We start from the raw sequence: 27,723 nt of genomic DNA, 5'->3' as shown, positions 1-27,723 counted from the left end.
ATAGTGGTACCATGTGCCAGGCACAGTTCAAAACATCCGGCCCAGGGGAAGCCATTGTCCATCTAACCCCATATTGAATATCTGTATAATTGTTTATCCTTTTCTGTATCTTAACTCCCTTGGCCTTTTCAACATACATTCCCTGTCTCCATTCAGACCCCCTGTGACAAGTTCAGTGACTTGGCTTCTAAGGGATGACTGTGGTGTCCTTGTCTTTAGAAGGTTTTGAATCCCATTGGCCTTTCTGGGTCCTAGTTTTTGCCACTCTTATTACTAGTGCTCATCCAATCCTGTATCCTTCGTGGAATAACACACTTCTGAATGTGGCGTCCAAACTTCTTTCTGATGCTTTCCTATCTTTCAGTGACCACTAACAGCACTACCACTTTCAGGACACAAAGTGGACCCCTTATCTGTTGAGTGCAATTAATACTGTTAGAGCTAAAATAATAAAATTCCAAATTTCCTGTATTCTAAAATCAACTTATGGTAGGATGCACCACGCTTTAATGACTGCCTCAAGATCTTCCAAAACACAGTACCACATTACAGGTGCTTATTAAAAATACATTCTGATTTTAGAAATATTAAAAATGTGGGAATAAAGAACCTGTACCTTGGGCTGGGATTGTGGCTCAGCGGTAGAGTACTCGCCTAGTATGGGTGGGACCCGGGTTCGATCCTTAGCACCACATAAAAATAAAATGCATTGTGTTGTGTCCATCTACACCAAAAAATAAATATTAAAAAAAAGAATCTGTACCTTAGAATCTAGGGAAGGCTACAGTTGAACCGTTCTGTTTGTTTAATTAACTATTCACATCAGTCAGTCTGCCCCATTCAATAGCCCTACCCCTCATTCTTTATTATTCTTTATTATAAATGTAAGCAAAAGTAAACATGGAAAACAATCATTGTCTTCAATACTATTCCCAGACTCCAGCTGCCTCTGGACATGAACCCCTCAAGCATTATTCTCATGGGCCCTTCTTACAAAGTAGTTCCCCCTTATCTGAGGTTTTGCTTTCTGCAGTTTCAGTTACCTTTAGTGAACCATAGTCTGAAAATATTACATGGAAAATTCCAGAAATAAACAATTCACTAGTTTTAAATCACTTTTCTTATAATATATTGTCATAATTTTTCTAGTTTAGTTATTGTTGTTAATTTCCTACTGTGTCTTAAATTGTAAATTAAACGTTATCATAGGTATGTTGTGTATAGGAAAAAAACATAGTTTATATGGATTTGGTATTCTTCGTGGTTTTGGGCATCCACTGAGGACCTTGAATATAACCTTCCTGCAGATAAGGGCAGGACTACTGTACATCCTTCCTCCAGTCTTTCCTGCATGTCCTTTATAAATATGAGCTAATGCTGAGCATGGTGGTGCATGCCTGTAATCCTAGCAAATTAGAGGCTGAGACAGGAGGATCACAAGTTCCAGGTCAGCCTCAGCAATTTAGGAAGACCCTGTCTCAAAATAAAAAGGGCTGGAGATATAGCTCAGCCCAGTACTACAAACAAAACAAAATACCCCCACCCCCCAAACCCACAAGTTTATCAGATCACTTCTTCAGCAAGCATTCTAATGTTTTCTTTTTCTTCCTTGAAATCATTGATTTTACAAGAACATACATTTCAAGTCATATTTCTTGAGCTTTTATTCCCTATTTCCTGCCCAGTCTCATGTACATATGATGTCTTTGTCTTCACATGAGGTTAGTGAATGCAGTTGCCTTCTCTGGCTATTACAATTTTAAGGGTGCTGTGGTCACTTACTTCAAGTTGACTGTCACTTCTACTTTGCTAACACATTCTTTTTAGCTGGTTAGAATCAGGCATAGAATAGTATTTCTTCAATAAGCAATTAGTTTAAATTTAAATAGTGCCAACTTTATTTGATGCTCGCTTTTCAACAGAACAATATTGTCAGTTGATGATGTCAGATCAATTGAACTTCTCCACTACACTCCTATGCCAATAATTTTGTTATCTTTACTTGGAAAGCATTATTGAATGCTGCCATAACGGGATCACAGGCCTGCTAGAACTAGTTGACAGAATATGGCCAGTGGAGAAAGGGTGTGAGTCAAGACCAGGGTGGGGGTATTCCCAGGGCCAGGCTGTGAATACAGGAGCTGGCCTGGATTAGGGAAGCTAGGCTGTGCAAGATCTGGTGTCCCATACCAAAGTAAAAATTCAGAAAGCTATTAATACCAAGCAGTCCAGACTTCTTCCAGCAGCAGGTTATCCATGAAGGGTAAGGGACCTGAGTCCATGGTCTAAGATGATCACAGCAAGACTGTGGGTAATAGAATATAGCCCCCTGGGGAAGAGGACTGGTCAAAGCTGAGCTAAACAAGACATCAAAATCATGGTGAAAGTAAGTTAGGGACCAGGACAGGCCCCCACATCTCAGGACTGAGATCTAGATGCAAGGCACAATGGCCAGAAAGGAGTGTGTCTTGTTGGAGGCCAAGAATTGGGCAAACACGGCCGGAAGACATAGTAGGAGGGACCTACATGTGTCCCAGGCTCACAGCTGACCTGCCTGGAAGGAAGCAAGGTGGTAGGGGCCCTTATCCTTGATGCACTTTCTTCCAGTTAGAACTGGCCTCTCAGTGTTGGCAGGCTGGGGAGTCAGACCTGTAGGTGGAGCTTCTTAAAACAATCCAGCTGCTGGTTGCTAGGGAAGTCAACTGGCCTGGTGCCTCATTACATATTCCTGGGACAATGTCACTTCTGCTTTTATTTTCACCCAAATGTTCTCTACCAGGTGTCAAACCTCAGGTTTGTGGGTTTCCATATGTATCCATGACTTCATTACTGACAAGTTCATGCTCCCCCACCTCCTACTGTGTTTTCTGGGTGAACAAGTGATATATCCTCATATTGCTGTAATACAACAATGACTAGGAGTTATTGACTGCTGATCACGTCCCAGGTACCATGCTAGCTAATTTACATGTTACCTTATTTAATTCCCACAACCTCCTTTAGAGTAGTTATTGTTACCTCTATTTTTAAAAAGAGGAAACTAAAGCTTATATGGTTTATATAAGCAGCCCAAGTTCACACAGCTGAGATGCAGAAGAGCTCAGATTTAAACTTAGCCTTTTCTGTCTGCTTATCCACTGCTTCAAATGTCTACATTTATACAGTGACATGCCCAAACCATTTTCACTAAACTTATAAGTCACTAGTTTTTTTTTTTTTGTTTTTTTTTTGTCTACTTACCTACCTACCTCTCAGGAATCTAACCTCTTTAACTCCATATTACCACGGATTGCCCTATGCAAGAAGTAGATCCTTAATACATACTTACTTACTGAATGAATATAGTTCGAAATGTGATTAACTGCACCACTCAGTTCTCTCTTGATTTGGGTATTTATAAAGCCAACTAGTAAGAATTCTTCATTTTGCTCTATATGAAATCATGAGTTGCTTAAGGATGGGAACACATTCTGAGAAATGTGTCCTTAGGTAATTGTGTCATTTTGCAAACTCCTAGAGTGTACTTATACAAACCTACATCATATAGCCTACTACCCACCTAGGTTATACGGTGTATGTGTGTGTGTATGTAGATATGCAAGTGTACTTGTGCATTCGCACACACATATGTAAGATAGCCTATTGCTTCTAGGCCATCATAGAAGAAAAAAGACTAAATCAAATATGAGAAAAAGACGTATGAAACCGATGCTGGTGTAACAGCAAACTCTTTTACTGTAATTTTTTTAAAATAAGAAATATACTCAAAAATAGTAGTATAGTATAATAGATACATAAACTGGTAATGTAGTTGCTTCTCATTACGAAGTATTGGTACTGTACAAAATTGCACGTACTGTACTTGTATCCGACTGGCAGGACAGTAGGTTTATCTACACTAACGTCCATGAGTAATACGGTGTTCTGATGGCTGCAACATCACCAGGCAACAGGAATTTTTCAGCTCTATTATTATAATCTGATAGGACCACCATTGTGTATGCAGTCTGTTGTTAACCAAAATGCCATTTTGTGGTGCAAGGCTGTACTATAACCATGAACATGTCCATTACCAGGAAGAGAAAGCAAAGCATTACTGAACTGAAGAGACACACTTTATTACCAAATTAAGTCAGAGGTAGGCAAATGTGTTTTTATGTTCAAGTAAATTTGAGAGTTTAAAATAAAGATAGATATATACATATATACACACACAACACATTATTTTCTTAATAAGTCCAAATCTGAATATTGTTCTCATCATCTTCATGTGTGTCTAAACCAGATGTTGCTAATATACTGCCCACAGTCCAAATCCAGCTCATGCATTGTTTTATGTGGCCTGTGAGCTAAGGATTGTTTTCACATTTTTAAAACAGTTGGGGGTAAAAAAAATCAAGAAAAGAACTATACTTCATACCATGGGGAAATTATGTGAAATAAACACTACAGTATACATGAATAAAGTTTTATTGAAACAACTGGCTTGCTCATTTACCTATCACTATGGCTATTTTCTCACTATAGTGGCAGAATGGAGTAATTGAGAAAGACTGCATGGCCAGGAAAGCCTAAAATACTTCCTGTCTGGCTCTTTATAGAAAAAGTTTGCTGTCCTCTGGTCTAACTAAATAACACAGGATGTCACAGCATTTTTAGTATCGCTTAAAGTACATGTATTATTTTAGTTTCTAAAATTTCTACTTCAAGGACACTTTGTTGTAGATTTCCATGTTCTCCCAACCAAGTCAACCTTTTTCTCTGTGATATTCTTTATGGCTTCTGCTGATAGCAGCCAACACCTTTATGCAGAGTCAATAACAAACTGAGAAGCTGGTGGCTTCTGTAAGAGGTTCTTACAGAATTTAGGGCACGGAAATGGATTCCCCAGATTCCATCAACTGATTCAGGGTGGTGTGATGGGATCGGATAGACGAGGGAAAGCAAATTGCTCTTTTTGTCATCACCCAGGACCTAAATAAAGATAAAAAAATGACTCAGATTGACCAGGCACAGGTATCACCTATCAAAATATTTTTGGAAGGCAACAAAATGGTACTGTGAACGCCCTATCCCGTGCCAGCTTGAGAGCAAACAAAGAGTGCAGGACTCCCTACTGCCTAAGATCAAGTTTAGTTTGTGGTAAACTTCAAGGGAATCTGTTTTATTTGTTTATTTTTTAATTTTTAATTTTTGGAGATCCAAACATAAACTCTTTTGTCTTTCTGTATGTCTGCTTTTCTCTCTGTGCATATATTTCTTTCCAAAATTTAACACAAATTTACTGATCATTTATCATGTGTGATGTATAGGGCAAGGCTCTGGGATACAAAAATATATAAAATAAGCTCCGGAAGCTTAAAGTTTATAACAGAAATGAGTTGTGATGCTCCTTCTTGATCTTCATCAGTGAATAAGGACAAGTCCATCCACCTTAACACTCTTGGCTTCTGTGGCATTGTGTTCTCCTAGTTTTATTTTTTGGGTTTCTGGGGTCTCCAGTGCCAGATCTTTCTTTTCTATTCAATCTCTACATGTTCAGGGCTTAGTCCTAGTGCCACTTTTCTTTTGATTCTATCTGCCCTCCCTAGGCAATCTGCTCCCAAATTCACCTCTCCAGCAATTCTTCTGAGCTCCAGAACCATATCTACAAGTCTACAGTGGACGTCTCCACTTAGACAGAACTTCTGATTTTCCCCTGCAATTCTGTGACTGACCCAGGACTCCCCATCTTGCCAGCAGACACTTCTGCTCATGTGTCCCATCATGGAAGAATTCTTAAGCCCACCATAACAGTAACTCCTTCCCCCTACCACCATCCCTACACAGTCATTGAGTTCTTGAAAACAGCTGTTTGACTCTAATCATTTGTTCCTGTGCACATCACTGCTTTTACCTGAGTAACCATCATCTCTCACACAAACCACTAGAGTGCCCTTTCAACCAGTCTTTCTACAAATGCTCCTGCCCTATTGTATTTGATCTTCCCACAGTTAATGTGTTTTTGTAAAACTTCTTTCAAAAAGATACAGTGTTAGTCAAGTATGTGTGTCGTTTTTAACTTTTTTACTTGGTAATGTATTGTGAAGATCTTTTCACATCAATATAGCTAGAATTGCCTCACAAATTTTAATAACTGCCTACCTTTCACTTGTATAGCTCTACTATCATTTATTTAACTGCTTCTCTATTGATGGCTGTTTTCAGTCTTTAATGATTATAAAGAATGCTTTACTGAAGGTTCTAGAAGAGTCATCCTTCAAAATATGTGTGAGCCTATTTATTGGATAAATATATAAAAGTAGAATTGCTAAGTCCAAGTCGTTGCATTTAAAACTGTGATAAATATTGCTAAATTGCCCTCCACAGAGGTTGTACCAACTTTTCCTCCACCGAATATATAAGAATGTGCCTGCCTCTCAGGCTGGCCAGCCAAGTATGTTATTAAATGCTAAGATTTTTGTCAACCTAATATATAAATAATATGTTTCAATGCAGTTTTAAGTTCATATCTATAGGTATGAGAAAAGGTAAGTGTTTTTACATATTTTTAAGATCCTTTTGTACTTCTTGAACTGAAATCTGTTTATCACACCGTTGGCCCAGTTTTCCAGAGTTTTTTATATTTTTCTTATTGGTTGATGGAAATGCTTTGTTCTAATCTAATTTCCAGTTCCCATCAGATATCCAGGTGTTTTTAAAAAGTTACAATTTTGTCCATTTTTAATTCTAATAACAAGTAATTATCAAGGGGGTAAATTCCACGATGAGAGGCCCAAACATAGAGCTTATGAATCCATTTGTGCAAGTACCGACTTCCTGAAATGGCTTGACAAGACCACAATGTGTGTCTGTCCACTCTACTTCATGTCGTTCTCCTAACAGCTCATGGAGACATGTACTATTATTAACCATAAAGTGAAGTTCAGAGAAAGAGAATATGCAGGGTCACACAGCTAGTAACCTTCTCTTCTGAAATCTTCAAAGCCTAGCAATCCATCATCACTGGCCACTCCTCAGCACACCAGACTCTGTTTCTTGATGCTTTTAATTTCTCCTGATCTGTTCACTTTCTTTCCTTCTACAAACATCCAGTGGACATTTTAAGTACCTACTATGTGTCAGGAATCCTGAGGGAGTTTATATTTTAAAGGAGTCCTCAACCATAACCAATAAAAACAAATGGTAATAAAGTCTCAGCAATAAAGTTGTATTACTGTGAAAAAAAATTCATTGGATGGTTGGAAAGGTGGACAGAGAAGGGTACTTCAGGCAGAAGTGGTTAGGAAGCGCCACTTTGAGTAGATAACATGTAAACAAAGATCAGAAGGACCCAAAGGATATTCCAGGAAGAGTAAGTCCTTTTAAACAAGAGTAAACTCAGTGTGTTTGAGGAATAGAAAAAAGGCTGGTGTGATTGGAGTCAGGGAGAGTGGTTGGGGATGAGGTTGAAGAGGTGGTCTCAGATGCCACGCAGGGCTTTGGAGGCCGGGAGAGGAGTCTGGACTTTATTTCAGGTGCAATCAGAAGACACAGAAGGATTCTAAGAAGAGAAGCGAAATAATCTGATTTATGTTTTATGACGTATGATTTATGTCTCTAGCTGTGCTGTGGAGAATGGGGACAAGCGTGGAAGCAGGAAAACCATTTAGAAAACTATTACAGGAACACAGGAAGGAGATAATGGTGGTCTACATCCGGGTGGTAGCAGTAGAGATAGAAATGCTTTGGAGATAGAATTGACCTGAATTCCTCAAGGACTGGACATGAAAACGGAGGAAAAGAGAAAAACAAAACAAAAAAAAAAATCTACTTCTTGTCTAGCTTGAGCAACTGGTGGATGGCGAAACCACATAATTTGAAGATGGCTAAAAGAATCTGGAATTCCATATTATTTCCCCTTTTTTCCTACATAGCCTGAACCTCATAGACTATGAGTTTAAAAACAAACAAACAAACAAAAATACTCCCAAATATCTTTATTTTCCTTTCCTACTTGCCCTTTCGTCCTTCTTATCTAAGAGAACATCCTCTAGCCACTTCCTCTGCTCTCATCTATTCCTCAACCCACTGCAATCTGATTACTATCCCCTTTTATCAATAGAGTTCTTGCCAAAAAACCAATGACCTCCTTGTGCTAAATCCAAGACTTTTTCAGTCCTCATTTCTCTTGGCCTCTTTCTAGCATTTAATACTGTTGGTATTTCCTCCCTTGGCTCCTGAAGCTCTCCTTGCTCTGGTCCTAGCTCTCTGGCACATGTTAGACAAGTACACTACCACTGAGTTACATCTCGGCCTGTTTTATTTTATTTTGAGACAAAGTCTCCCTAAGTTGTCCAGGCTGACTTCAAACTTGCCATCCTCCTGCTTCAGTCTCCCAGGGAACTGGGATTACAGGTGTGCATCATCATGCTCGGCTGTTCCCTACACTTCTAAATGTTGGTGTTTTCCTACGGTTCTATAGCAGGTCCTCTTATTTTCTCTCACTATCCCTTCTGTCTCGGGATTTCATCTACTTCTGTGGAACTATACTTATTCTGATGACTCTCACATAGATCTCTCTCCTGAGTTCTAGATCAATCTGTTCAATTATGTAGAAGACAGCTTCACTTTGACATCCCATGGACACTTCAAATGCAACATGTTTAAAATTAATTACTTTCCTTCCTCAACCTGCTTTTCCTCATAAGGTCCCCATCTTGATGAATGATACCACTGTTCTCCCATTTACCTAAGCCATAAATCTCTCCTTATTCTTTAATCCTGCAGATATAATCAACAATCAAATTCCCTGACTCTATGCCTAGAATGTTTATTGAGTCCTTTGCTTCTTTCCATCTTCATTTTTGCTGCCTTAGGTTAGATGTCCATCTTTTCTTTCCCATAGTGTTAAAATAACCTCTTAACTAGTCTCCCTGCTCACAATATTACTACTAAATTCTGCAAACTGGTGTGCTCTTTTTAAAATGAACATGTGATCACTTCATGCTCCTTAAAATTAATTGATGGCTTTCCATTGGCCTCAAGATAAGGTCAAATGTTTGAGGAAGATAAACAAAATCTTTCACATTACAAAACTGTGCTGATCTTTCTGGATGCATCCTTCAGGATTTCTGCCATGCATTTGTACAATGTGTTCATTGAGAACCTTTTACCTGCTGGGCACTGGCCTTTGCCTTCAAGTCTTTGGGCACACCTTTTTACTTTAAGGTCTTCACACAGCACTTTCTTTGCCTGGAACATCTTCCCTTTGACTCGCCCAGGTGTCTGGATCACTTCTACTCATCCTTCCGTACTCCTCTCAAGATTCATCTTCTGAGCTTGGGTACCTATGAGCCCTCCTGAAGAAACCACCTCCCCGTGTACTCATCTGCCTCCTCATTATGCTATAAGCTCCTGCAAGTCAGAGACTGTAGTCTTATTCATCTTTGTATTCCCAAGGCCTAGCCCAGTGCCTGACCCACAGCAGGCACTCAATAATGAATAGATAAAGGGGCAGAGTTGGGTTTCAAAGTCATGATTTTTCTTTCTGCCACAAATCTCACATTTCTTCATGCTATTTCTTAATATCTCAGATCTGAAAATTCTAAAATCTGAGTCACATATGTTTTTACCTCATACAAATTAAAATACAGGCAAAATCTCCATGAGGATTCAGCTAATTATTTCTTTTTTTTATTTTTTATTTATTTTTTAGTTTTTGGCAGACACAACATCTTTGTTTGTATATGGTGCTGAGGATCGAACCCCGGGCCACACGCATGTCAGGCGAGCGCGCTACCACTTGAGCCACATCTCCAGCCCCTAATTATTTCTTATATAGCTCTTTCTCTGTCATTCCACCACTTTATTCATCAAAGTACTTTGGCTTCACTACATCTAAAATAAGGAAGAGGCCTTTTTCTACACTTTTATATGTTTTGAACTTCCTACCCTGGTGCTTCCCTACCAACATCAGGCAAAGAGGGAATAAATAAGTCAGGAGCAAGGTAGTTTCTATTTATCTGGCAACTGACACTGAAGTCTGATGGATCAGCAGGGAATCATTCCCATAATCATTTATCTCAGTGTCTCTATAGATAGGTATTAAAGGTTCAGTGCTAAAATTTTAACTTTGCAAAATGTAGCTAAAATTGAAATTATGTAGTGAGGTCAAAGAATTTTGTAAATGCAAAGAAACTTAGAGGTCCTTTAGTCTAGCACTTTTAGTTATGCTTCCATAAGAGAAACTCACTGAAAGAACTCTAGTAGCTAGCCAAAATTCATTGAGTTTGTAGAAGTGGGAGCAAGTTTCCCAACTTTGAGTGGGCAATCTTTTCTTCATGCCACATACAACTTTTCCAAGGGGCTTTTTAAATATATCAATCACATCAGAACCCAAGTACTTGCATAGTCTTATGTTTATGATATTGCCTTTGTGATACCGTTTTTATAAAGGGAAAGGAATGAGATGGGAAAAATCCACAAAACAAGGTTATCTTTTCCAGGGACATAGGAGACTTGGTAAAAGAGATGATTGGTACACAAAGTGATGAGGTTTCCTATTGATAGTGTAGTCCTGTAATTACACTTTGTTCTCTGAGTGCCACAGTGCTAACCCTAATTTATTTGTCCTTCCTGGGCCTGGATTCCATTCAGTTCTATGCCTTATTTAGTCAAAATGACTTCCCCAGTTTCCATGTGTATTTTTTTGTGCTTCATTTTAGAAATATCATATTTAAATCTGTTTTCTACTTGAGTTTGTTTTAGTTCCAATGCTGAAGACTGAAGATTCTGGGTAAAAGAAATAAAGATGATGTGGGTTTTTTTTTTGGGGGGGGGCTTTACATTTCAAGAATGGTTTTCTTAATAAAGTAGGTTGGCAGTCTACCTTATTCCTCAAATGATGACGTTTTCCATGGGAGTTAGCATTTAATTGGGATAATTTGTTTTCAACGGAAAGCAGAGGTTTCTTTCCAAGAGGACCAGTTTGATAATGTTTTACCAGCTAGTGCTTTGAGACCAAATATAAACCAGTTCTGAGAAACAGGAAGTGAACCTGACTGGTCTAGTCTGAGTGTCCCTGGCAGTGACGCAAATACAGAAATCAAATTAGGAAAACAAGATATGTGGGTGTGAGGCAATCGATAATAATCCAGGATGCTACAACATAGCAAGAAAGTCTTTACCAAATGCCATTCATTTTAATAACACCCTGAGCAGTTTGATTTCCACCTAACATGCTGGTGATTAGAGAGCAGGATGAGCTTGAGTTCCCTAGCAACCGCATGTGCTTTTGAGACAGTCATTAGCCTTTCAGTTAATCCCGTCAACCCCTTACTTCTAAATGTATGACTGACATTTAAAAAAAATTATGTTTCAGAAAGTGCTTTCTGAATTTTCTAGAAATGAAATGGAAAGGAATACTAGTACTTACAATAATAAAATAGTTACCCTGAGAATTGTATGGGGTGTGGGGAGTGATGTTCCTCTGTGCCCAGCCTGGCCCTACATTTCGCTGCTGTCAATGCTAGGTTTCTGAATCCCCTGGGGGTAAAGGGCAACGGAGATGAAATCCTTCAGAGTTTAAGGCTGTCTCCTCCTGCAACATGGAACAGTATTGAAACCTCTCTCAGAAGCTCAGCTCTGAAGGTGGGGTGAGCCAGGGGTGTGCTGTTTGCAGTTTGCTTGATGAAGAGGCTGATGGGGGCGGGGGCTGGGTGGGAAGGAATGTAACAAATTTTCTTTCTCCTTTAAACCCAAAGAATTACCCTGGTCGAAGGAGCCTGGTGAAGGAGGGCGGTGAGGGGAGTGAAGCTCTTTTCCTATTGATTGTTTAATTGCACCAGAGGTTGTTTTTTCCAGGGCCATTGGCCAAGAGCATTATTTTTGTGGCTAAAGTGAGGTTGGGCAGGTTTCCCATCCCCTTCCCTAGTTTTCAATAAGACAACCCAGAAAGCGCAGCAAGGCTAGGGGAATATGGGGTATGTTGGCTTTTGCTACTCAGCTGGACCCTAAAGCGCCAGGGCTGACGGGATGATATTTCTCCAACCCTGAATCATTGCCTCCAGCTTAGCCCTGAGTTCAGGATGCACAACTCCACCCTCTGTGTAGCCAGGACCAACTAAGGGGCGTTATTCGAATAGTAATTATTGCTGCGTTTGGCTTGCCATCCTTATTATGGCCTGGGTCCCTTTCAGCTAGACACTGGGCTCCTTCAGTTGGGCCAGGCTACCTCCAGATGCTCCCGCCGCCCCACCTAACCCCACTGCGCGCTCCCTTCCCAAGGCGACCACCTGCGCCGCCCGACTTACCCTCGGCCCCGCGGGGAGGGCCCCTCGGGGTAGCGGAGCCCTCCCTGCTCCCGGGCGGCTCTAGGGGAGCTCGGTGTTTGCCTCCAGCCCTTCGCTACCGGAGGATCAGGTTCCTCCCCTCCTCCCACTCCAGCTCCGGCCGCCGCCGCCTCCTTCTTGCATGACACAGCAGAACCGCAGCTGCTGCAGCAAGTCCAAACCATCCGCCCAGGAAGCGCCGCAACCGGGACTCGGGAGGGGTGGAGGGGGCGAGGCAGTGGCCCCAGCCCCGGGGGACACTTGGCCCCACTTTACACTACACACTCCTTTCCTAGGCCAGGGGCACTCGAACAAAATACAGCTCAAGCTGACCAGGCCGAGCCGGGGAGCTATGCTGGGCTTGGCCGCAGAAGGGTTAGGACCAGAGAGGAGGGTGTGAAGGAGACCCGGGTAAGGGGCAGATCATTTCAGGTAAAGAAAGGTAAGAAGGCCCCGAAGTCAAGGGCCAAACTGTGAAGGAGAGGAAAGGAGGTCAAAGAGAGGTAAGGAGGTAAAGTTGCTGAGAAGAGAGACCAAATGGGAAAGGGGTGGGGGTTGGGGATCTGCAGGGTTAGGAGGACTGGGAGGGAGTATCTGGGGAGGCCTGAGCTAGGCGCCCAGGAAGAAAAAGGGCTGAATTGGGAGGCAGGAGCAGAAAAGGAAAAGGAGGAAAGAACTAGGCATGAGATTGGAAGGTAAAAATTGGGGGACTTATAGAATTAGAAGGGAGGTAGTGGCGATCATTTATCATAGTAGGTAAACTGATGAGCTGGAAAGGGAGATAGTTAAGGCAAGGCCAGAAGAAAGGATGATCTTCCATCTCTCTGTTAGGTTTCCTGTGAAGTTTTTCTCCCCCATAATTGCGCCAACCCAGTTTTCCTTATAAAATGGAAAATAATGAACCAAAACGCAGAAATAGCTATCTAGCCTAGATTTATAGGATAACATCTCCTGGTCCATAAAAACTTTTAAGACAGAGACCTGGAATTTAAGGTAGAAACTCCTAAAAGGTTGTGAGTCAATAATACCAAGAGTAGGTACTCAAAAGGGCTACAGTTTCCACACATTTAGGACTTGAATAAGTCTTTCAAAGTTGTTTGTCAAATACTTAAGTTAAATGCCAGAAATGAGGAAAAAATAAATGGTTCAAAATATCATTAAAATGCACATTTTTCTCTCTCTGCACACACGCACACACAATTTCTACTGTATAGCATGTACAACATGATTAAGGGATAAGTATATTTTTGATTATTTCCCACTAAACACGCATCTTACAGCAGCCAGAGTCTTCTTGTCACCATTTGAAAGAATGTGGTCAGAAAAGTAATGCAAAAACTGCTAGTTTGGTTTTGTCTGTACCTTCCAGGTCATATCTTCATACCTCACTTCCTGACACAAACAAGTTTTTACTGTTGTCAGCAACAAAGCCCTAATATAGCTGCGGAAGAGAAAAACTGCATTGCATTTGTCTCCTGCGAGCATCGACACAGTTACCAGAGGAATGTAATTCCAGAATGCTTTAAAACTGGTGATGATGGTAATTATGTATCAAATGCCTGGTTCTATTTGCTATTATTGTTTTGGCATTTCTGTTCTCCCACTGATGTTGTGACTGAACTTGCAGAGAGACAAATCCGGTTTTTCTTTCTGACTTTGTACTATTCAGTTAGGCCTGATAGAAAACTCATTGCTCTTGGGGGAAATAAAGTAGGAGCCACGAAATGTCATTTTAACAGAGCGTGGGTTTTGTGACTGTAGGAAAGGATTTAAGGACGCTCCTTCTGTTCGGCTTGCTATGTAATGAGCACGGGCTCCACGCACGCACCGACGCCACAGCTCCCGGATGCTGTGGCTCCCTTATCTGGGCTTCTGCAGCGCCAGAAGCCCCTTCGGGATGCTGCGAGGGGCTCCCGGTGAGTGGTGGTACAAACGCTGCGGCCGCCGCCGCCGCCAGTCCTGCTGCTGTTGTTGCTGCTGCAGTCACGTGGGAGCCCCTTTAAGTTTCCATAGAGAGGCCTCTCCGGTGTCACATGATGGACATGATATAATGAAACAACATTGTGGAGAGGAAAGCATTAGGGGAGCCCACGGCTACAAAAACAAGTGAGTGAGAAGAGGTGGGAGGAAGAGAAACTACGCCACCTCCCCTGCAGCCGAGCGCACGCAGCAGCCTGGCGTGACAAGTGGGCGACGCCGGGGGGCAGGGAACCGGGGGTCCTTGGCCCTGGCCGGGAACCTCGCCGCCCACCAGCGGAGAATAAGTTTTAGCCGGCAGCCCCAGCCAGCCCTGCACCTGTCTCCAGCGTCTCCATCGCTCCTCGTGATCATCCAAGGGAAATTCTCGAAGAATTTGCTTCACAAATCTACGTGCGCATCATTTTCTCCGCCGCGTCTCGTTCGGGAGGAAGGAACGAGAAAGGGATTCGAGCGGCGGCGGGCGTTCTGCCCAAAGGTAAGTTCGGTAGGGTGGGGAAAGCCGGTCCAGCAGGACTTGGAGACGAGAATTCTGTTCTCTATTGCGATCTCAAGGGGTGTAAAAGGGGTCCCCAGAGTCCCGGAGAGGCAGCTGGGTTTGCTAGTCAATTCGAGATATTTCCCCCGTGGAGTCTCGTTAATTTCCCCCTTCGCACGCCCCGCGTTCCCACCCCCGCGCTCCCCTGGGCCCCTTCGCCGGCTCGGGAAAGGGGTCTGCAGTTCCCGGCCAGGATGTTCGGCTGGCGAGCCCGGGAAGGTAGGACTGTGGCGTGAAACGGGCATGTCGGAGCTATTTCGCCATGTTTGTGTTGCTAAGAGCACTTTTTTCCCCTTTGCGGTGGCTGGATGCCACATGGCTCCTCCGAGCTGCTGCCGGGTAGAGAGCGAGTGTTCTTTTTTTTTTTTTTTTTCAATGTCCGCATTCCAGCTAATGTTGCGCAGATAAAATTCAAACTTGAGGTAAACAGAAGAAGAGGAGGAGGAGGAGGGGAGGGACCGCGGCGGGAGGGGGGGCTGTTTCCATTTCGAGATCCCACCTCTTCACTCCGCGGAGACCAACATCCCGAACCTAGAGCTAACTCTAGCCTTTCTCCCACGTCCCCCACCTTTGCTGTCAACAAGAAATAAGGCGGGGGGCGTGCTCACTGGAAAGGACGCAAGGTCTTGGTTCTCCGGAATAAAAGCACCCCCTTGGAACCCAGACCTTTGACTCGGTCCGGCTTTTCGCCGGAGGGACGCAGGATGGCTCGGTTTGCTCTGGAGATGGGGGACGGGAGGCTGCGAGCGCTCCCGGGTGGGGCGAGGGGTGTCTGTCCCCGCGCACTCCCGGTGACTTCAGGATACTAGACCTTTTCACTTTCACCCCACCCCAGGCGCAGGTCTCCCCGCAGGCGGGGTGGGTGGGGCTCCGGGTTTCCAGAAGACAGGTTACCTAGCAGGTGTTTGGGGTGGGCATTTCTTGTCCGTAAGTCTTGCATTTGGTAGGACTGACGTGGGGAGTCTTAAAGCGAGCGTTTGAGTAGAACTGCGTTTTCTGTCCCCCCCCCCAGGTTAGGGAGAAAAATCAAGATGATCCCCCCCTCGCTTTAAATGTACGTTTCAGCGTGCAGCTCGGCTGCTGCGTGAGTGGCGACGGTGAGGGTGAGCTTCGTCATGTGGAAAACTGTAGGCTTCTGACAGCTTGGCGCTGTCTCCGCGCCCCCCCCTCCCCGCCCCGCGCCCCAGGCGGAAGGTGTGGGTTGGGTGGTCCGAGAAGGGTGACGTGCGAGGCGGGGTGGGGACAAGCTTGGGATCCCTCAGAGCGCCGGGGTCCGCAGCCCAGGACGCCGGCGAGCGCCGTGTCAGGGAGGAGGCGGCCACGTGAGGGGGTCTGCGGAAGCGCTGGAGCTGAAAGCTGGGGGCGAAGTGCGTAGCAGAGTCGTGACGGGGGCTGACTCGCAGCGGCCGGGGCCGCCCCCAGAGCGCGGCGCGGCGGGGTTGGCTCGGCCGCTGGGCCGGGCGCCTCCCCCGCAGGGCCGGCGTTCGCGCCGCGGGTGGGTGCGCACTCGCGGGCCGGCTCCCCGGAGACCGTTTCCGGGCGAGGGCCGGGAGCGCGAGCGCGGGCGCGGGCGGGGCCGGGCAGTAAACAAGGTGGCGCCCTCTGCCCTCCCGCCCCCGGCTGCCGTGGCGCGCGGCCGGCGGCGCCCGGAGCGGCGGAGGCGCGGCCGCGGCGCCGGGCAGTGGCGGTGGGGGCGCGCGCGTACCCGCCCGCTCCCCGGCACCCCCGCGCGCTCCCGCCGCCGGGCCGGCCTCCTCTGTTTTTGTTTTGATGGAGACCGCGTGCAGCTGGCGCGTGTCAAGTCACGTGTTGGGGCGGGAGGGGGCTGGGCGCGAGGAGGGGTCGACGCCCCCGACTGACCCGGCCGCGGCGTCTCCAGGCAGGATCTTCTGGAACTGGTCGCAGTTGGTCCTCGGTGACCGGTATTTGGGTTCGTCGTCACAGCCTCCACGCGGGCGTCGCCCACCCCTCCTCCGGGCTGGACGCTGGTCTGCGCTGATCGACATAGAAATCCAGGGGACCTCACAGGTGTGTGTTATTAGTGAGGACCTAGAGAAAAATGTAGTTCTTAACCCTGACTGCACTTAAAACCAACCCGAGAGTCTTAAACATAATTCTGACACCCAGGCAGTCCCCACATCAACCGAACCCAAATCCAGGTGGGGCCTGGGCAGAGTGTATTTTTAACACTCCCACCCGTGATTCTGAGAACTTAAAGAGGGAAGAGCTGAATGGACTACATAGGGAAGAAATAGTAAAATTAATGAAAGTAATTAGCAGTTACTGATATGTCACCAAGGGGGGTCCCTCTCTGCCAGGCACTGTAGTTGTCCCTGTTTTACAGCCTGGGAAAGGAAAGCTTAGGAGGTTAGGTGAGAGTTGATCTGGAAGGACACCCTGACTAGTACCCAGGGAGGCTAATCTTGGAGCCCATGCTTTCAACCATGAATCCAGAGTTTAAAATGTACTTTTGCAGGGGCTGGGGAATTAGCTCAGTTGGTAGAGCACTTTCCCCATGTACTGGTTCAATCCCCAGAACCACAAAACAAAAACTAAAAAACCTACATACCTTTACTTAACTACGACCACGTGAGTTTTTACACACACGTTTCCACTGTTAAGGGTTTGGTCTGCAAAGTTTTACTTGTTTGCAAGGGAGGGATCACTTGGTGAACTCTTTAAGGCCTGTGGGCTCTCTTTTCTAGAAGTATACTGTGAAGAAGGGCAAGAGGATCCCAGTAATTTGAGGAGAATAAATTCCCTGCAAGTATAGTTTTCTGTTTTTGAACGTATGTTTTGAACGTATGTATAAAACGGAGGGGAGGAGTCCAGAAACTGCAGATGCTTTCCAAGCATTTACATGAGTAGAAGGTGTGGACACAGTGTGGTTTTGGTGGTCACAGGATGGATGTAGCCCCAAAGTGCCATGCAATGTACAGAGTAAGAGAAGTTCTGCCATGAAAGTTTTGGATGGGGGCGGAAACCCCAAAACAAACAAAAAACAAAACAAAAACCCAACTTCTTTGGTCTTGAGTAGAAAAAATTCACTTCTCCCCTTGGTTCATTTGTTTCCTTGCCAGGCAAACTCTTGGGGGAACATGGTATGTGTGTGGGGTGGGGATGCGTGATTCATTTGTTTTGAAGTGTATTCATTGATATCTCCTCGGGATATTTCAAATAAAACAGAAAACAAGTTTCTCTCTGAAAACAAAGGATTTTAGTTTGTGTTAGTCTAGTACTGTGTCTTTTAAGAATTTTCCTTTGGTTCTTCTGATTGCTATCAAATATTGTTGGTCGTATGGTATATTAGTTATAAAGCGTTAAGAACTGGTTTTCATGTTGTTTGCAGTTTTGGTAAGGGACATTTAAAGGTCCGCCCAAGCAGACCAGACATGAATGTGAGTATCTGAGGTCTGGGTGGGAGTAGGTGACCAGCCTGGGCTCCCTCTCTCCCTCCCATCCTCTTATTACTACAACAAGTTTCTTCCAGCCTTGCCAGTCCACGTGGGGTTCATTTGCATAGCTCTGCTTATTTTGCTCTTTCACTTTTGGGTACCTCCTTGAGGAAATTTTCTCTGGTTTCTCCTCAGAAACCATGGAAAAATATCTTCTCCATATCATCTTTATTTCTCCGTATCTACCTCATATTTATCCCAGCATATGGTATTTTTCCATGTTGCACACCCCTTCTAAGTTTGGTTCTTTAAAAGGGGCAACAGTGATTTTTTTTTAAATCTGTGTGTCACTGTCACAAAACTTTTATTGCATCTGTCCCAATTGAATTTACTTCCATTCAAGTTATGTTATTGGTATTGGTATTTGCTCATGTCACCCATCTTCATTCTGAACTGTTCTCATCTCGTCCTTGTCTTTGAACTACTTAGCTAAAAGCACATTCTTACCCAGGATGAGAATACAGTGCTACTGATACTCTTTTAAAAGGAATAGAAAAGGGGGCTGAATATAATGTTTTTCTCTTGTTTTCTAATTTTACTCTTCATCTGCCATTTGGACAGTGTGGATTTTCTTGGTGAGATATTCACTGTTGATACTACTTTTCACCTTATTTGGGCAGGAAGAAATGGTACTACATTAACTGCCATAGCAGAGACCACAGATGGTTCATCATATTTCATTAACTGTAATTTTCAGGTTCAGTATACAGAGGTATTTGTAGAGCAGCACCATCTTGGAGAGCTTTCTGGGATGATCAAAATGATTTATAAAGCTACACCACCTAGTTTGTTAGCCTCTAGTCACTTGAAGCTACTAAGCACCTTAAATGCAGCTAGTATGACATAGGAACTGAATATCTGATTGATATAGCTGCTAATGTTTTGGACAGCTCTATTACAGAGGATTTGCTTATTTTTAAATAAGCAACTACTTAACAGATAAACATTTAAGCTAAGATACTCTACCTCTAAAAGAAAGATCTTGATTCATCTTCTAGGGTTTAACACTAATATTTCCCCTTCACAGACCGTATGGTGCTTGCTGAGTGATATTTTTGACTTCTGCAAGGCCAACATTTGTCCCTTCTCTGAGCTGTTCACAAAGTTCATGTCTCTTTTTCAGGAACACAGTGGGGAGGTTGGGAGTAATTATGATTATGAGCAGTTATTTACAAATGGACATGAGCCCTTGTTGTATAAACAAAGTGAAAGTGCTGTAAGTTGAATTAATAGTTTAATCAGACTGTGAGGGGCAGGGACAGTATTTGTCTTGCTGGTCATTGAGTCTCCAGTGCCTAGTGTAGTGTTTGGCACATAGGAATGCTCATAAATATGTGTTGAATCGAATAATGTTCAAGTAATTTAATCCCTGCAGTTTAGCTTCAGAGGGTATATTGCATAGTTGGTGGTATGGCAGGTTCCCTGGAAGTATTGTTTTCTTTTTAGAGTTGAAGAAAAGGCTGAAGGCCAGTAACTACACTGACTCCCCATTTTTTGGAGAAGTGTGAACTCTCCAGGGGCACTGTCAACTCAGTGACTTTGATTTCTTTCCTGTAAGATACATAGCACAAGTTATTACCCTCATTTGATGACAGATTGAAAAATAGTCACAAGAAGATCTGGTGCTCAGGTCATACAGAGTGTTGGAAGTATAAATCACAAATTTCTATTTGTGCACTAGGCCATGATACTTCTTCAGGAAAAATACTTCTTCAGGAAAAATAAAATCACACACTAAACTACGTTAGTTAGAAATTTTGATTTGTAAAATCAAAGGTAATTATATATTTCAATGGATTCTAAAAGAGGACTGAAAATATTAGCTCTAGAATGGCATGACATTGGGAAAACAGCTTTAGTATGAGGAACAGGAATGGAAATGTTTATTTCTTAAACCTTCAAATCGAAGTCTGAGGTGGTCCTAACACCCAAGTCATAGATTTCCCCACAAGGATATTTAACATGTAAATAGAAACAGATGTTTAATTGTAAGATAACGACTTCTAGACTTTGAAATATTTATAAAAAAGGTATATGATACATCAAACATCTGTTTCTAACAAGAACCCCAAAGCTGAAAATTGTAGATTTTATTAAATTTCATGGTAGTGTGGGGGTGTCAATGTAGGGCAAAAGATGGTTTATGTATAGTGGGTTGAGTGTTTATGTATAGTGGGTTGAATTCAGGGGTACTTTATCACCGGGCTACATCTGCAGTTTTTTTTATTTCTCATTTTGATACAGGGTCTCACTAAGTTGCTGAGGCTCGCCTGGAACTTGTAATCCTCTGCTTTAGCCTTCATCTGCCACAGCTTGTTCCTGTGACACATGCTGTTTTCCTATCATTCTACCACTGCATGTTCACCAACGAAACTAATTTTTTAGTAGAGCACGTAAAACACAACTGGAGGTACATATCTATTGTCAAAGGAAAAAATTGGTCATGGAATACATTCTAAGACAAAATGTGAAGTTTTGAGGGGAGGGACTTCTCTTTTAACCAATTTCTAGTCCATGTGTCCTTTGTGATTACTTTTTGTTGGGGCCAAAAATATAAATAAATAAAACCCCCAAAACAAACTGTCAACCATGTGTCTCATTAATTCCTACTGTTGCCTTTGAAACCAAACCAAAACACAAGGATAACAAGGCAGAGCCCAACACTGCTAATGGCAACAAAAGTTAACCAAGCAAACAAACAAACAAACAAACAAAAAAGCCTGTGGGATTTGACTTGTTACTTTTGTGGAGAGCTCAGTCCTGTGAAGGCTTTTTTTTAGGTATTCCATCCTAAGTTACATAGGACAAAAAAAAAAAAAATTATCTGCCCATATGTGAGTATCTAGTAATGTTACTAGAATTAATACTGCAGACAGGGCTGGGATTGTGGCTCAGCGGTAGAGTGCTCCCCTAGCACGGGCGGGACCCAAGTTCGATCCTCAGCACCACATAAAAATAAAGGCATTGTATTGTGTCCATGTACACCTAAAAAATAAATATTAAAAAAAATACTGCAGACAATCAAGATGTCTCTTGCCCAGAAGATCTGTAGGACCAACTGCTTGGGTTCAGGTGTTTAGTTTAAGAATTACTTTGAAAGGCAGTTGAGAATGGTTTATAATGACTAGCTTTATGGAAAAATTTAAGGAAGTTACTGGCTTCATGTCATTTCTTTCATTTCCGGGGAGTGCAGTTGGATTGGACCAGTGGTTCTTAAGACTTCCGTGTGTATCAATACCACTGAGGGCTTATTGGGCCCCACCCAAAGTTTCTGACTCAGTGGATCTAGGGAGGCTCAAAAATGTGCATTTTTTTACAGGTTTCCAGGTAATGTTGCTGTTAACTGCTCTGAGGGCCAGGGTTTAAGAACCATTATATTAGGTAATCTAATGTTCTTTGCCCCTCAACCCCTACCCTTTTTCAAGTAGCAGCACCTATCATTGCTTGATTTCTCCAAGGTTATGTTATTTAAATTTTGCTGTGGTAAACTGAGTTTTAAGATTCTTTCTTTTTTATTTATTTATTGTTGTGTTTTGTTTTGGTGCTGGGTATTAAACCCGGGGCCTTGCATATGCTCAGCTACCCAACCTACATTCCTAGCCCCGAGATTTAGCAGTTTAAAATAGATTTCTTTTAAAACTCCAGTTGGGTATTCCTGCTTAACTAAACAAGTATCCGGTAAAAATATATTAAAATATTAATAATATTGTTAAATGACCAAACTGTTTGCCATTCCCTTAAACTTTTAAAGTTGTATTACATCTAAACATGTGCCTTTTAGCCTTTTAAGATACGGCTACAGAGTATAATGTAGCACATTATATAATTGTGGGCTTACTAAATAAAAGGATTTATGAGAAATAGGTTTTTTTTGTTGTTGTTGAAACTTCATGGGTCCATAGCTGACAGCTGCAGTGTTTAGTCAGACATCTCTTAGGATAACTGCTCCCTGGAAGAGCCATGGTGTGTAGGAAGGAGATGCCCAGAGGGGATGACCTGGACATCAGATACAGTCATTCCCTTTTTATGCATTTTGGGAAATCATATAGCTCTGAAGGACTGGAATCTCTTGGAAGGGGAATGGAGGTACAGGAGACTTGTCTTAAAGCATCCCTCGCATAGCAAGATATGTATTCAGCAAGGTGGGGCTGGTGGAGAGCCCAAGGCCTGTGAGAGGTCAGGTAGTGCTCTGGAACTGCTGTGTGAAGTCTTGACTCCTAGGGACCAAGAGGCAGGTGGACTCAGGGTCTGAGGCAGTTGAAGCCAGTGGGCTTGACCGTGTATGCTAAGGTGAGTAGATTATTGGAGAGGAAAGATAAGGAAGACTTTGGGGGAGGGGGGACATGTATAACCTTTTCTGAGAGTAGGGAAATACAGCTGAGCAGATGAGGAGTAGGGAATGGGAGGAGAAAGAGGAAATGTTTTAAGTTTTAAAATGTTTTAAAACTTTTAAAAGACGTATTAACTATATCAAGATTACTTTTAATAGCATAGGCTTTTTTGTTAGAAAATAATAAATTAGTGAGTTTTCCTTTTTTATCTCCGATGAGTGTCACGAGATACTATTATTTGACCTATGTCAAGGGTTTTCCAAATCTATGCCCGGAACTCAGGCAGTGCTTACATTTTTAGATGGCTTTAATAATGGTTAACTTGTCAAATCAGATTTCTGAAAGGCGCATATGATACTTGTTCCTGAGTGTGTTTTAGGGATTAAGAAGCAAACCATTTGGGCAGCATAGGCCATAAAGCTGGACCAAGGCAGAGACTCGCTGCTTTTCACATCCACATGTTTTAGTTTTGTCTTGAAATTCTGTATTTTTAAGCTGCTTTTATGAAATGGTTGAACCTTAAAACTGTGGAGTTGATGTAGTATGCATGTAATTGATTTTAAACTAGGTTTCATGGATATAGTTCTAAATTTTGATCTGTTTGTTACTTTGAGAAGAACTGCATGTGATTTACTACTGAAGTCTGCAAGTTTTTTATTTTATTTTTGGTGGTAGGAATCAAAATGCAGTCATTTCTTGAATCATATCTGTGACATAATCTTAACATCTAAATCTGCGAAGCTGTTTTGAGTTCTTTCGACTTGACAGTTTGGGGCTGGAGTTGGCAGTTTGAGTGAGTGCTGAGACAACTATGAGCCAATTGTCACTGTGTGGTTCCCTCCCTCTGCCCTCCCTGGGGTTTGACCCTCTGACCCCTTCCTTAAGACCATTAAGAAGTCTCCTATGTTTAGAGAGTTAACATGTTGAAGACACTTTATGTGTATATTTTTTTCCTTTTCTCCCAACTCCTGAGGTTTGTTTCTCAGTCAGGCATTTGGTTCTCCTGTTGGCTGCTTTTGACCGAAGTCCCCCATGTGGGTTTCCTTTAGTCCTACCTCCACATTTTCCTCCTCCTCTTTTCCTTTCAGAAGTTCTTTTTCTGTTCTTCGGCAATCTTAGTTTGGTGAAAATAGAACTGAGGTGGAATTGTGTTAGTCACCTTTAACAGTGATTAATGGCTGCTTGAATACTTTGCTGTGTGCTTCAGTCTTTCCATGAATTCTGGTTTTCACTGGCTGTGGGAGTGCGTCTGTGCTCCTCTGTAAGATGAGGACATGGATGGAGAAAAATTTTTCTGCTGCCCAGATACTAGATGGAGTTTACTAACATGGTGATAAGGTTGCAGACCCTCATAGGAGCACTGTAAATTTCTGAAGGATGCCTGTGAATGGAAAATGGGGAGATGTTTTTGAGGCTCAGTGTGAGAAGACCCAGGACTTGAACCAGACTGTTTGCAGTGTGGCCAGCCCTCCTCCTTCTGGAGTTAGAGTGGGTTGCACAGGCACCTTTCTGCCTACTGTTGCCATCTGTCTTGAGGCCACAGCAGTCCAATCTGAACCCACCACTTGGGAAAAGTTGCCCACCCTTTTTTTAATATTTATTTTTTAGTTGTAGTTGGACACAATACGTTTATTTCATTTATTTTATGTGGTGCTGAGGATCGAATCCAGGACCTCACTCCTCGCTCGTACTAGGCGAGTGCTCTACTGCTGAGCCACAACCCCAGCCCAAGTTGCCCATCTTGACCCACTCAACTTGGAACATTCTGCTGCCTTTCATCTCCTAGCAGGAGGCAGCCTTCTTCTATAGACATCCTTTCAGTGGTGGTATTTAAACCACTTGGGGAGTTTCTGGGAACTTGCTTAGCACTGGAACTACCATGTGCATGTGTGCATGCACACACACACACAGATATTTCTCTTGCACAGTTGTACATGCCTGTGACCTTGAGTGCTTGTGTCCTGTTCTGAGAGGAGTTTTTGTTAGAAGGTACTGAGAATATTTTTGTTATGTTCACAACTACGCCAGGCTGCTTATCTCTCCACTGTCAAGGCCAGTGGCAGTTGTTTTTGCTTTCTGATTTATATTGATGTATTATGCAGTCATTGCACATACTGTTCCGTTTTTTAAAAAATTTGTGATTAGTTTTTGTTTCCAAAGAGTTTAATTATTGCTGTGCTAAGATCATTTAGTAATCCTTTTCCTCAGTATGATTCTATTTCTTTAACTTTTCCTATTTTGTAGCTTTTCAGAATTTTATTATACTACTTTATATAGGCTCTATCACAGAAGAATAGTGATGGCTCTTCAATCTTAGTATTTCTTGCCTGAAAATGCAGATATTTGGTAGGAACAAGTGAAATATATGTGTGTGCGTATGTCGTATTATACACACACACACACACACACACAGGTGTGTGTGTGTGTGTATATATATATATATATTATATGAATGCCATCATAGCTTTTTTTGGGGGGATTTTATCTTTGAAATATGTAATTTATGCCTTTTAGTTTGTGAAGTTTCTGTGCTAATGTATGTATATGCTTCTCCTATTTTCATGGGAAGAGATACCAAATTTTCCTTTGCTCCCACTCTAAATTGAGATTCCTTCTGTTGCTAATTTAATTCTTTTTGAAAAGGAACAAAAGGGTTTACCTTTTGCCATTTTATCTCTATTACTACCTAAAAAGCAGTTTGCAACAAGGACTTTATAGGCTTAATGAGTGAATCAGTACCCGCATTTAATCATTCTATATCATCTGCAGAATATTTTCTAGATTCATGTTTTTCAGAAAGATCAGAACTGGAGATGTAACTCAGTGGTAGAGGATGTGTTTAGCATGTGTGAGGCCCTGGGTTCCATCGCCAGCACCACAAAAAATAAATCAAAGATTTGGGATTCCAAAAAGTGGAATTGCTCTAAAACTTTCTAAAGATCACCCTTGTAGTAACTGCAGAGTGTTTGCTCTTGTGTGTGGGACATAGTGGCAGCATGATATCCTGGGATAATTCTTGTCCCAGTGGTTACAGCCCCTTAACCCAGACAGCAGCCCTACATTCTTGTGGAAAGCCACAGTGGCATCCGGAGAGTCTACTGGAAGTGCCTGTGTTCTGACAGTATTTTTGTTGTTATTGGAGGGCGGTGTTTGTTTTCGAGCAAGGACTTGGAATTTTATAAGTATACATATCATTTGCTAAACACATTTTCCCACCAGCATGCTCTTTTGGAGTAAGAGACCTGAGTAAGAGACCTAAGCACTGGCAAGATTCCTCAAGAGGAACATGCAGAGTCGTGGATGTTACAGGTAAACCATCCAGCATATTTTGGTTTGTGGACTCTGGGTTACTTTTCAAGTGTTAGAATCTTCCTGATCCAGAATTGAAGGCTAAAAGCAGACACAAGTAAACATGTTCCTACTGGGTAAACTTTCTATCCTAATCTAAACAAAAAGAAAACAAATAAAAACCTTAAAAGTATCTGAACTCTATCTGAAAGTTCTGGGGGATGTTGCTATGCCCTCGGTGCTGGCAGCCAGTTTGGGGGCATTCCTCTCCTCATTTATTCTCCTTTTTTTCTTTTGCAGTACCAGGGATGAAACCCAGATGTGCTAGGCAAGCGCTCTGCCACTGAGCTGTATTCCCACTTGTTCTTTTTCTTCTTCCCTCACTTGGTTTCCCAACTTCTTTCTTTGTTTTTTTTTTTTCCCCCTGTTTCTCTGTTCTCCTTTCCCTTTGGCTTTTGTATTGATGGCCTAATAACAACCTACCTTTTTTAGCCTAATGACAGTCCTAAGCTAAAGACAACTTTTACTCTGATGTTGAAGATTGTAGTCTGTGAAACTCTATAAAGGTACAAAGTATTTCTGAAGAGTTTAGTGTTTATGTAACAGTTTCATGTTGAATGGAATATACATGTGAAATGTAGAGTTCCAAGGTCTTTTGAATGTTTCAGTAGGTATTCCAATAGGTTCAGATGGAAGTTTGAAGGCCACTCTGCCAAAATTTAGGTAATAGTAATCATGTAGATAATGAATTTCAGGATTTTTTTTATGTATTTTTTGTGGTACTGAAGATAGAATCCAGGTGTAGTTCACATCTAGCTACGTCCCCATCCTGTTGTTTAAATTTTGGAGAGGATCTCCCTAAATTGCCCAGACTGGCTTTGAATCTGGCATCATCCTGTCTCAGTCTCCTAGAGTCGATAAGATTACAGGCCTATGCCACCGTGCCCAGCTAGGATTCTATTTATGAAAATTTTCATAAACAAAAAAATCATTTGGATTACACTAATGTTTTTTAAATTGCTTAAACTGTAACAGTTTGGTTTCAAAATGTAATAGTCAAATTTGTGTTAAACAGGAACTATGATTTGTGCCATAAGCAAGGATCATAGAATAGTCTAACTTCAGAGATAATTGAATTTGGTCTTGTTTGATAGATGAGACAGTTTACTTAAATTTGCACACCTGGTTAGTAGCATAATTGACTACAGTTAGATGTTCCCCTCCTTATCCATTGTGCTTTTGGGGCAGAGGGTCAAAGTTAGGAGATTTAGATATAAAATTGGCAGAACAGCATGAGAAGAGCATTTGAGTAATAAAGTAGCTTTGATTTCAACATTTTGTAAGTTACAAGATGTTGGAATAGGGGTTTAGACTCTTTGGAATTGAATTATTGGAAGGTTGTATTTGAGGGTGCCTCCCAAGTCTATGATGTGGCCAGAGGTGGAAAAAAATTAGATTTAGCTGCTGCTTGTTGTGTATTAGTGCAGTTTGTTAGTGTTTTATCTTCAGTAGATATCATTCCTATTTTTTAGTAGAGAGCATTCTTATTCTGAATTTTTTTGGTAGAGAAGACGGATGCCACAGTCAAGAAGGATAGGATAGGGGCCTAGGGTTGTGGCTCAGTGGTAGAGCACTTGCCTAGCATGTGAGGGACACTGGGTTCAATTCTCAGCACCACATATAAATAAATAAAATAAAGGCCCATCAACAACTAATAAAAATATTTTTTTTTAAAAAAAGAAGGATAAGAGACTTAAGATGCATTAATAGTACTAGAAAAAGCTGGGTGCAGTGGTGCATACCTATAATTCTAGCAACTAAGG

At 42.3% G+C, this 27,723-nt stretch overlaps 1 protein-coding gene and 1 long non-coding RNA gene across 27 annotated transcripts in view; one reads left to right on the top strand and one right to left on the bottom strand.

The window, feature by feature from the left end:
* The window catches only part of LOC308643752 (uncharacterized protein), a 160,071-nt gene extending 147,235 nt beyond the window's left edge, over positions 1-12,836 (bottom strand). For 25 of the 26 annotated variants that reach the window (XM_081283914.1, XM_081283913.1, XM_081283902.1 and 22 more), the window contains exon 1: positions 12,294-12,836. In XM_081283914.1, coding sequence (XP_081140040.1) covers positions 12,294-12,496 — 203 coding nt within the window. In that variant the 5' untranslated portion in view covers positions 12,497-12,836. Of the gene's footprint in view, positions 1-4,067; positions 4,975-12,293 lie in introns of those variants that run through there. The other variant, XM_081283912.1, reaches the window with a different exon arrangement.
* A 95-nt stretch (positions 12,837-12,931) lies between these two features.
* LOC308643213 overlaps positions 12,932-27,723 on the top strand; it is a 155,675-nt gene continuing 140,883 nt past the window's right edge. The window contains exon 1 of the long non-coding RNA XR_014020730.1: positions 12,932-14,766. This is a non-coding gene — a long non-coding RNA (uncharacterized lncRNA). The remainder of the gene's footprint in view (positions 14,767-27,723) is intronic.

Source organism: Spermophilus citellus (genome assembly GCF_964194105.1).
Source record: "Spermophilus citellus genome assembly, chromosome: 3".
Taxonomy (NCBI): Eukaryota; Metazoa; Chordata; class Mammalia; order Rodentia; family Sciuridae; genus Spermophilus; species Spermophilus citellus.
Note: the sequence above shows the minus strand (reverse complement) of the source record. Positions and strands in the feature narration are given on the sequence as shown.